General features: G+C 43.3%; 1 protein-coding gene across 1 annotated transcript in view; it reads right to left on the bottom strand.

Annotated features, from left to right (window-relative positions):
* Positions 1-4717: 4717 nt before the first annotated feature.
* The window catches only part of LOC142364601 (uncharacterized), a 50321-nt gene continuing 45170 nt past the window's right edge, over positions 4718-9868 (bottom strand). The window contains exons 12-13 of the mRNA XM_075444439.1: positions 6022-6124; positions 4718-4774 (exon numbers count right to left, since the gene is read on the bottom strand). Of these exons, the coding sequence (XP_075300554.1) occupies positions 6101-6124 (24 nt within the window). The 3' untranslated portion in view covers positions 4718-4774; positions 6022-6100. The remainder of the gene's footprint in view (positions 4775-6021; positions 6125-9868) is intronic.

The raw sequence follows: 9868 nt of genomic DNA, 5'->3' as shown, positions 1-9868 counted from the left end.
AGGGTCCTGTCCTGGTTCATTCTTCATCTGCACTGAAATCTGAAGAGTGTAGCATCTCCAGGTCGACCTCTGGACGAGCGACAGTGGGTGCTTCACTCGCTCTTTTCCATCAAAGCCCAGAAAGCTAGTGACACCCTACATTAAAAAGGCTACGGATAGGACAATTGCCTCATAGAAGCCACAATTCACATTCCTAGGTGTCCACCAAAACCAGAGTACAGTATCTGGGTCACAGCACTGTCTCAAGCACTTGTCCACAACAGCGGGTTCTTCACGGTTGCCACTCCCTGGTGCAACTGTGGCCTGTGGCAGACAGCACCATCCCAGGCACCAGCCAGGCTTTGTTCAACGGCGAGGGCAGGGCAGCAGTTTGGAGACAGTCACCACGATCTGCAGGGGAGGGGGGTTCGGGTCAGCAGGGCTCAGCGGCACTGCTCTGCCTAGTGATGTTTTACCGGGTTTATTTATTTGCGTGCGGGGCCAGACTACCTCCCAGAAGGCACAAGCTCCTGCCTTGAACAAGACAGGACACCTAATCTTGCAGAACTAAAATTAGCATTCTCAGTGACTACAACTATCGACTGAGAAAGAAACGCCACCACCACAATCCCATGCAGTAACCTCGCACCGCACGGCAAAGTGGAGAAAGAGGCTTAAAGTGCTTGTGAAAGGCGGTCACCGAGAAAAAACGACGCTGGAAACGCTGGGATGTGCATGCACATTGTGATGATGAGACTTTCACACATATTTATCAGATCCTCTAAGAAAGGAGACAGAAACAACATCCAGAATAATTAACAAAGCAGCCATAACACTCCATATGCCAAGCAAGGGGGTGTAACCACTGCGATATTCTCCTCCTTTCAAGGAGAAGCAAAGATGCTCTAAAATGTTTCCATTTCCAGTGTACATAGGGAAAGAACACGTTGGATTTCAACCCAGTCTACGGTAAAAGTCCCATGCAAAAGAAAGTTCCCTTCCATTAAGCAATATTCAGAGAATCCAGCCTTAAGGTAGGTAACACTCTCTGATAGATGCAGCAATTAACTGAGATACAAAGGGGTGGTGGAGATAACACTGTGCTCTGAAAAAGCTTGGCTGATACAACAGAAATTCAAAATATGAGAGAATGGCTGGCCAAGAACATACACTGTAAAGAAACAGAGCTCTGCAAAGCAAAAGGTAAATTTGCACCTGAATGCATACTTATATACATACCTAGAACACGACTGAGATATGAGAATGAATGGAAAAAAAGGCTTTGAAGAAAAAAAAGGTGCAAGACAGACAATTGCAAATATCTCATTTACTAGGTATCAATGAAACCTTTAGCCACAGGTGACAGAAGAAACAAGAGATCTACAAAACAACCAACTAAGTTAAACCCAAATTTGAAAGTGGAGTGAACGCATGAGTGTTTCTAAAGATGAATGGAAAACGCACACCACAAAGAATCCACAGGAATTATACCAAAGGGATTATATACACCCATAGGAACCCCTTACAGCCTCCCCTTCTGCAACACCACCATGGCCAGGAGCCCTGGGGCACTACTCTCCATATTTTCAATCAGTTTCCAAAATGAAATAATGCATTCCGAGTTCTGTCAACAGATACGGATATAAGCAGCACAGCCACGAACCATTTACCATATGTAGCCTTATAACAGTCAAAGAAATAAAGAAAAAAACAATTAGCTAACTAATACCTCTGCTTCAGGATGTCTGCTGCAAGAAGCTGCTCACAGGAGTATCACTGGATTATTTATTTGTTTATTCCCTCTCTTACTAATAAGCTACTGCTACCCATTTTACGTTTCCAGGAGCTCTAGTGTTATGTGACACTGAGGATCTTTAGTGGATAGTCCCTAGAAACGAGCTGAGTATCATCATAACCAAGGCTCCATTGCAGAAATTACAAAAAAGGTACACTGTTTTCTCTACTTTCTCTCCTCTGGGAGAGGGAGCATTTCTGCTTTCCATTGTGACCAACATCTCAGACGATAACATCAAAAAGAGTGTTCATAATTAGTGTTTTGCCCCAAAACAACTTCATATAAAATGTTCTAAGAGCCTCCTCAAACTATACTAAACTTAATTTTTGCAATGGTAAAAACAGATTTCATTTTTTAAGTCTCAAAATTTTTGTTTTGTTGCAATTGGAAGAAAGCCCGTGACGATTTCAGAAAGTCAGATGCCACTGCCCTGTCTTCTCCTCATTGCTAAATCAGTGCCAAGAAATTTAAGAAGATACTGATTTGGGATAGAGATGTGAAAATCTATTTTCCTGGAAACTTCTTTTTATACTGGCATGCAGTACTTTCAATCATCACTAGCATATTACAGTATCTCAGCTGAGTTCTATCTACAGTTGCTCAGCTGAGCAATACCTTTTTCATGGCCAGATGTTAATTTACAGAAAAGTAAATGCAGGAAACGTTGAGCTGACCTCCTAAAGGATTGACTGTCATGACTGGGAAATGTGTCATGCGGCTGCAAATCTTTAATGGACAGTCACTTTAATTATTCAGACAGAAGTGTCAGCTGAGCAGGCCACACGGTGCCTGCTCCCAGTTTGAAGATAGAAATGTTCCCAGAATTATCTCACAGAATCAGATGAGACAAGAGCAAACAAGGAAGAAATGTAGGAGGGGAAGGATCAATAAACGTGGAGACAGAACCCCAAATTTCAACCCCGGACTCCACACGTTTTGCTCCATGTTCCATTGTATCACACTGAGGATGGGTAACCAGATTTCACCAAAAGGTGGATTAAATCCTTTAGGAAAGTCTCTCTAAATATCAGACAATGGGAATACACTGAAGGAGACTATGGTGCCTAGCGTATTTGTTAATATCATTCACATTCTCCCTCTATCACTTTCTAAAAGCACTTGCTGTGGAACAAATAGGTTCAATCTCCGAGGTCCGGTAAGGACCCACACCAAAACAAACAAGGAAGAAAACAATGTATCCATATCTGGAAACATTGTAGCTGTTCTCAATTAGTTGTGTTAGGAACCTGCAGGTTCTCCCTTTCCCCGGATCCAAGCAGAAACCCTAATGCCCAGGCACAACTCGGCTATCAACCGAGTAAACCTGAATTTTATCTGGCATCGTTTCACTGCGCAGGTACACAGTGGCCATGGCACTGGCGGGTCTGACAAGCAAAATGTTGTTGGAGGGCTGTTCTAGCTGTTCATCTCCTGTCTTTTTTTCCAAGGGTGACCATTTAAAGTTCATTTTCACGCTTTCCCGGCTAGAAAGCCTCTGCCGTGCTGCAGACCCAGCCGGCGGCACAGAACCCCGTTGCTGCCCTCCCGCTCCTCCCGCCCTGCTGGGATGGGGAGGAGAGCTGGAAGAACATGGCAGAACGCTGGGGCTGGGACAAGGACAGCTTAACAGAGCAGCAGAGGATGAGAAAAGCACCAGCAGCAACACTGACAAAGGGAACACCCAAGCGTGGGGGACGCACGGCGCACCTCCCTCTCTGCCGGATGCCCGCCTGCCCAGTGCCAGGTTCCCCTGCCAGCCGCGAGCACCACGGCCGGGCACCCCGCACCCTGCACCGGACGAACCCGGGACGCCTTCCTGCGCTGCCGGAGAAGAGCGGTACCCCCTGCCGCAGCGCCTGCCAACGCTGGTCTGCTTCCTGGGGTTGGCAGGGAGAACCCGTTATTCAGTTTGATCCACTCGGTGCTACAGCTCCCAAACTGAAAACACGAAGAGGATCAGGCGGGGAGTTACATTTTCTCTCCTCTCCTCTTCCTTTCTCTGTATTTCTTGCTCTTTACCCAGATGTGACGCAAACATATGAAGATGTGCAGGAGTTTATCCTCACCACGTGGCAGCTCAAAGCACAGAATTCCAAACCACGCAACACACCTCACCACCACCAGCAGGATTAGAACTTGCTACCTGAATTACAGATACTTGAATGGATATAATCTTTCAATACTTCGGATAAAATTCAATGAAAAATTCAGTTTGCTTAACATGGAGTTTAGTTTGAAATCTGAATTTTGTTACAGCAGATCTGATTGCCAGATGTCAGATACACAAAACTTTTTTAACTAGCTCCCCCCCTTTTCTTTTTTTAATTGCGTGTATCACAAATGCAGTTTAGGAAGGATGGATGAAATGTGTAAAGTTGTCATTCTCAGATAGTGGGATCCACACAGGGAACACGCACAAGATTTCAGCTTTTCTTGGTTCCTCTAGGCTGAACTGCAATCAAGGATTTTTCACATTTTAGTTTGTTTTGAGGGAGGTTCTTAGGAATAATTAATTCTGTAAAAGGCATGGGGTTTGCTGCTGTTAGAAATATAATAAAGTTTTGAGAAATTAAATCACATAAACAAAAAGGAAAACATATTTCCACTGCTTCTCCCACTCCCTGAGTTTCCAGTAAATTGTCTATTAAGACAGTTTTTAATGACCTTTTTATGCTGCTTTGTTAGCATTTTCTACACTTAACTTCATCATACCCCCTAATTTTACTGCAGCAACATCAAAATATAATGATCTTATTGCCATAAAGCAAAGTATTATCACAAAGACATCTCCTCACAATCCAAACATGTTTAAGTAGGGCAAGCCAAAAGGAGAAGCTTCCTTACCACTCAAAGGCAAGGCACAAACACGAAACGCACCAGCATAGCTAACAGCTTATACGTGACTGACCAAAACAGGGTGAAAAATTCAAAGGACTTACTTCTTTTCCCCCCTTTCCTTTATCTCCTTCTTCCCCCTTTTCCTAGACATCCAGGACATCTCTGTTTTCATAAAAATGAGTTGTAAGTCACAAATTAACATTAGAATTCACATTTCTGTTTCCCACAGTGGCCACGTACCTCACAGCAAATACAAAATAAAATGCTATGATAAAAACCTTTAAGTCTTGCATATTTGAAGTGGGAAGCAGAGTTAAAAATAAAACAGCCTTCTCACCACCATCATCACGAAAATAATGCGGAAAAGAAACGTGAATCTTTTAAATTCTACTTGCAACTGCGAGAAACTGCTGCTAATGTTGTGAAACCAAGAACCTTCCTTCCTGCTGTGATACCATACAAAGCATAAGACACATGAGAAACTGTGGTAAATTCAGTTTTGTTTCTTTTCCTTTTCTTTTTAAGGAAAAAATAGTTGTACAAGGATAAGCAATATCACCAGAAATTGCATTCTCTATATGACTTGCCAGTCAATCTAGACAAACCAAAAAGAGGAAAAAAGAATTAAAAAAAAGCTATGATTATCTGACAGTACTTCAGCCTGTGGCTTACTGTGTACTTCTTTCCAGAAACAATCACCAGCTGGTACCACATTAAGAACAACCTTCTCCTAAGGCGGTCCGGCAGGCTCCTCCCAGCTCTCTAACAGAACAATCCCAACACCAAATGAGTCTCTACCCTGGATCTCACCCCAGCCAGAAGAGACTCTGGATACAAGCCAGCCAGTGCCCAGTGGTGACCTCGTGCTCTCCCAGTCTTCGCTTTTCGTGAAGCACTACCAAGCACCAGCAGGAACAGCGGTACAGAAAGGCAGCCGCAGCAGCTTGGCAGCTCAGTCCCCAGCGCCCTGCTGGTGCACGTCTCTACAAACAGCTGTCTAGCTCTTTTGTTACTTGCTTTTGCTTAGCTTTGTATAGTTGTGTTATATATAGACTTCTCGAACTAACAGAAAATAATAACAGAGAATAAAATGCATCACACGAGGCTACAAGCACGCAATGACAGCAGATAACTTGAAAGTACAGCCACAGGATGATGCTGGGGGCCCCAGCACTATAAAAACTCATCACTGGTCACCACAGAAACACAGACTCCGGAGCTACATAAAACCAGCTTTAGGCGTAACAAAGTGACCAAAGAACAAGTCTCCAAAATCTGTAAATCACACTATGTAGTAAACTCCGACATACCACGGAACGGCAAACCAAGAGCAAGTAGCAGGTCTGCATTAGCAGCTGCGTAACAATTAACACCAGTGGACCCAAAAAGGCAGCGTAGGAAACACTCACCACCAGCAGGACACACCTCTGGCAAAGGACATCGGACGCTGGCAACTCACTGTAGCTCTCCAGTCCCCGGCTAAAACCATCAACCGCCGGAGTCACAGGGGCACTGAAAAGAGGAGCATAACATCAGAGAAAGGGGTAAAGAAGTCATCTATCAGCTTTAATCATACATAAAGTGAACTTTCAGCGTTAGCTTCATCGCAACAATAACTCTTTGATTAGACTGTTAAGACTTCAATTAAGCTAACAGTAAATTGTTGGCTTTGTATATAAGGGGTATTCCTTCGGGCCACATTAACTTCCCAGGCAGTAATGCAAGAAATTGATGGAGAATTTGGGAAATCTAGTCTGTGAACTGGAGCAACGAGCTGGTAACAGGTTGGTAGACAATGCACCATTAACACAGTGTTATAGTTTGGCTGCGGCCAGCAACTAAAGCGCCACGCGGCCGCCCCTCCCTCCGCCGGGGTGCGGAGGAGAATAGAAAGAAACAGGCAGAAACTGGTTGGTCGGGATAAGGGCAGTTTAACAGAACAGCAAACAAAGGGAACAGGAACAACAATGATACTGATAAGGAGAATACACAACACAAACAGCAGGAACAGACAGAGCCACTCTCACCACCCGCCGCCACTGCGTGCTCCTGAGCCGCAACTGAGTTCCCGCCGTCTGCTCCCCCCCACCGGAACCCAGCATGACGGCACATGGTATGGAATACCCTGCTCTGTTTGGCCAGGTGGGGTCAGCCCGCCCGGCTGTGTCCCTTCCTGGATGCTGGTGAAAATTAACCCTGTCCTGGCCGAACCCAGGACACAAAGACTGTTAAAATCAAAAACAACAAATTGGTAGAAGCAGATTTTCCTCCTTCCACACTGTCCCCTCATAGGTAAGACCCCATCCATGTCCTGAGCAGCAGTACAGAAGGTCCAGAAGGATGGTGAATTTACTGCTCATCCGGACTGAAATCCCAATGCAAGTAACTTCTTCAGTGAACCAGGGTCACCTCGGCCTCTACAAGGTTCAGTAACGAGATGGTTTCAGTTCTAGTCTAATATTAAGCACAAGCCTTCCTGAGCTGTTTTGGAATGGCCTTTGAAACTGTGCAAGATGGAGTTAAACTGGGGCATATTCTTCATTCTTCCTTTTCAGTTATGCTTTCACTTGACATCTAGCTACTTCTCCAGCTGCTTTCTAACTATGTACTGGATCTCCCAACAGCTTCTTTGGCTCTATTCATGCATATTTTTCTTCATTCTGTTATTAGAATAACCGAATTAAACTGTTTGCATTGTGTATGCTTCATGGTTTTGTGGGGTTTTTTGAGATAAGAGTGACAAACAGAGATGTTTAATGTTCTCAACTGAGAAGGACAACAAGAGTGGAAAATCACTTGTTCATACGTTGACCTTTACTCATTGTGATTTGTCACACTGAACAGGACTTTGGATGCTTTGCATTCTCTTCCTTCATTCAGACAATGCCTTTTACCGCAAGTTACAACACAACACAACTCCTTAGGGGTGAGGGGACTTCTTCCTTCCTTGTAGGGAATGATCAATTGCTTATACTCTGAAAGCAAAGACACGCCTCTTCCAAGACTCTGTATCACGTTACAGTACTTTTAAAATCAAGCAGCTTATTAACTTAATGACTGAAGTTATTTTTGTTGCTTTTTACCTATATTTCTAATCTTTTATTCTGAATCTCCCTGGGCACCCAAAATACTGATGATCAACAAGTTCTTCTTTTGCTTTCCATGTCATCTTCTGTGGTTGCTTCTGTAGGGCAAGGCGTTTCCTTCCCTCTCCCCACAACAGCCACCCTTCCAGGTCACCAGGCCATCCGCACTTTTCCTTTGGTCAGAAGGGGTAACATCCGCGCTTGCGTCTCGCTGTCTTCACTACCACCCGTATTTGTGCCATGCTCTTCTTCACTTGTCACTTGTGCCGCTCCTTATAAAGCAAGGAGTCTTCATCAAAAAATAAAGCAACGATCTTGCTTCACACGGCAGTTTCATACGCTCCTAATCAGTCGGAAAGATCTCACTGACAAGCGGGGAAGTTACAGGTCAGCAAAGCTAATGGTCTACTTTAAACTGCCGCCTGTGTTGTCAGTCGGCTGATTCGCGAGCATCTGAGCTGTCCGCGCACAGTCGGCACTACAGACAGACAGAGGTGATAACTTTGTCAGTCAGACAATATTATTCCATCTCTGTGTGTCAAGCAGAGCCCTGATTCATATCTCTAAATGTCTTTTACATCTCTTGACCAGTTTTGAGATGGAGAGGCCTGAACTGAATATAGCCATCCTAGGGCAGGCATACTTTTTATAACATTATTATAATACTATCATCTATACCACTTTTAATCCCATTTATTAAGGAGCTCAGCTTTGTGTCTGATTTTTAATCACAGCTGAAAAATTAGTAGATACCTTCAGAGATATCTCCACAAATGACTCTCTTGATTGCTTCCTGAATCTGGTCTCTGCACGCATGCTTGATGTCCGGAGTTTCATATCAGAGACAATTCGTCTCAGAACAAAGAGCAAATTTAGAAGCTACAAGTTCCATTTTTCCTTTCCCAAGCACACCAAGGTGGCGTTGGGTGAAGACTTCAGACATTTGATAAGGATCTCCGTTACCTCAGGAAGTCTGTAACCGACCACGAGAGACAAACAGCTTCCTACTGCCTGGCAGCGCGCTCGTTCCCCAGAACAGAGCTTCACCCTTCTCAGGCTGAAGCATCACTAATTGGGACGCTTCTGAAAGGCCACACAAAACCCTGAGGATAATTACTGCTGCGCTGATGGCATCTTCAGCAGCAACCTCTGGCAAGGCAGCAGTGCTACCCAGCTGGCTTTTTGAAATTGTAGATCCCTACTATAAGCCCTGTGTGATAAAGGGTGTAGCCTGAGTAGACTCACAGAACTGCTCTATTCTGAGGTTTAAAAATGGGCATTTAAAAAAAAAAAAAAATCACTAAATCCAGGAAGTGTCAGTTTCTTCTTCTTGGGCAAAGTCCAACTGGGTTAATTTCCAGTACTCAAAAAGATTACCTTAAAATGACTGAAATTGTATCTACCTATTTTAAAATATCATTATATTTTATTTTATTAATAATAATAGAAATAAAGATCTCATTTTATGCTGATAGATGTGCAAGCAGTTTCTTGCCTAAATACTTTTTTATAGAAAGTTTTGAGAATAAGGACTGCTACCTAGAAAGTGACAAGTCACACAAGATTACTGTAGCTGACAAAAAAAAAAAAACCCTGGAATATCCCCCCCCTAAATTGAGTTAAAATTAATTTCACCTGAGAGCTGTGTATCTGAAAGCACAGAAAGTTGTTGTCAAAATATGCAAGACCCCCTCGCTCTGCCCCATTAGGCACAAAAACAGTTGTGGGTTTTTTTTTTCCTCCAGCTACTATAGAGTAGAATAATAGTCCTCACTGGGAAACTATTTATTTAAAAACACTTTTAAAGCACATTTGGAGTGGAGAAGGTATTTTCTCAGGGTTGATTTTTTTCATGATGAACGCATCAATATTCAGTCATTAGTAGTGTCAATACACATAAGTAGATCTTTAAGTTCTTGATAGTCATAGGGCTATTAAACGCTAAATAAGCATTAACTGTTACTTATTTCTTCAAGAGATCAAAAAAAATGCTTTAACTATGTGAGATTAACACTAGCACTCCCCTCTCCCCCCTTTCCCCCAAAAAAACTTACTGTTTTCTTATCACCCTTTCTTCAGAGAAAAAACTGATTAAAATGATGCCAGTAGGATGGTGTAAGAACTTAGTGTAGTATTCAAGGAAGTACTTTTCAAACTTGCAGAACTGTTT

The sequence above is a fragment of the Opisthocomus hoazin genome, chromosome 2 (assembly GCF_030867145.1).
Source record: "Opisthocomus hoazin isolate bOpiHoa1 chromosome 2, bOpiHoa1.hap1, whole genome shotgun sequence".
Lineage (NCBI taxonomy): Eukaryota > Metazoa > Chordata > Aves > Opisthocomiformes > Opisthocomidae > Opisthocomus > Opisthocomus hoazin.
The sequence above is the reverse complement of the archived record's forward strand: the minus strand, read 5'-3'. Positions and strand labels throughout refer to the sequence as shown.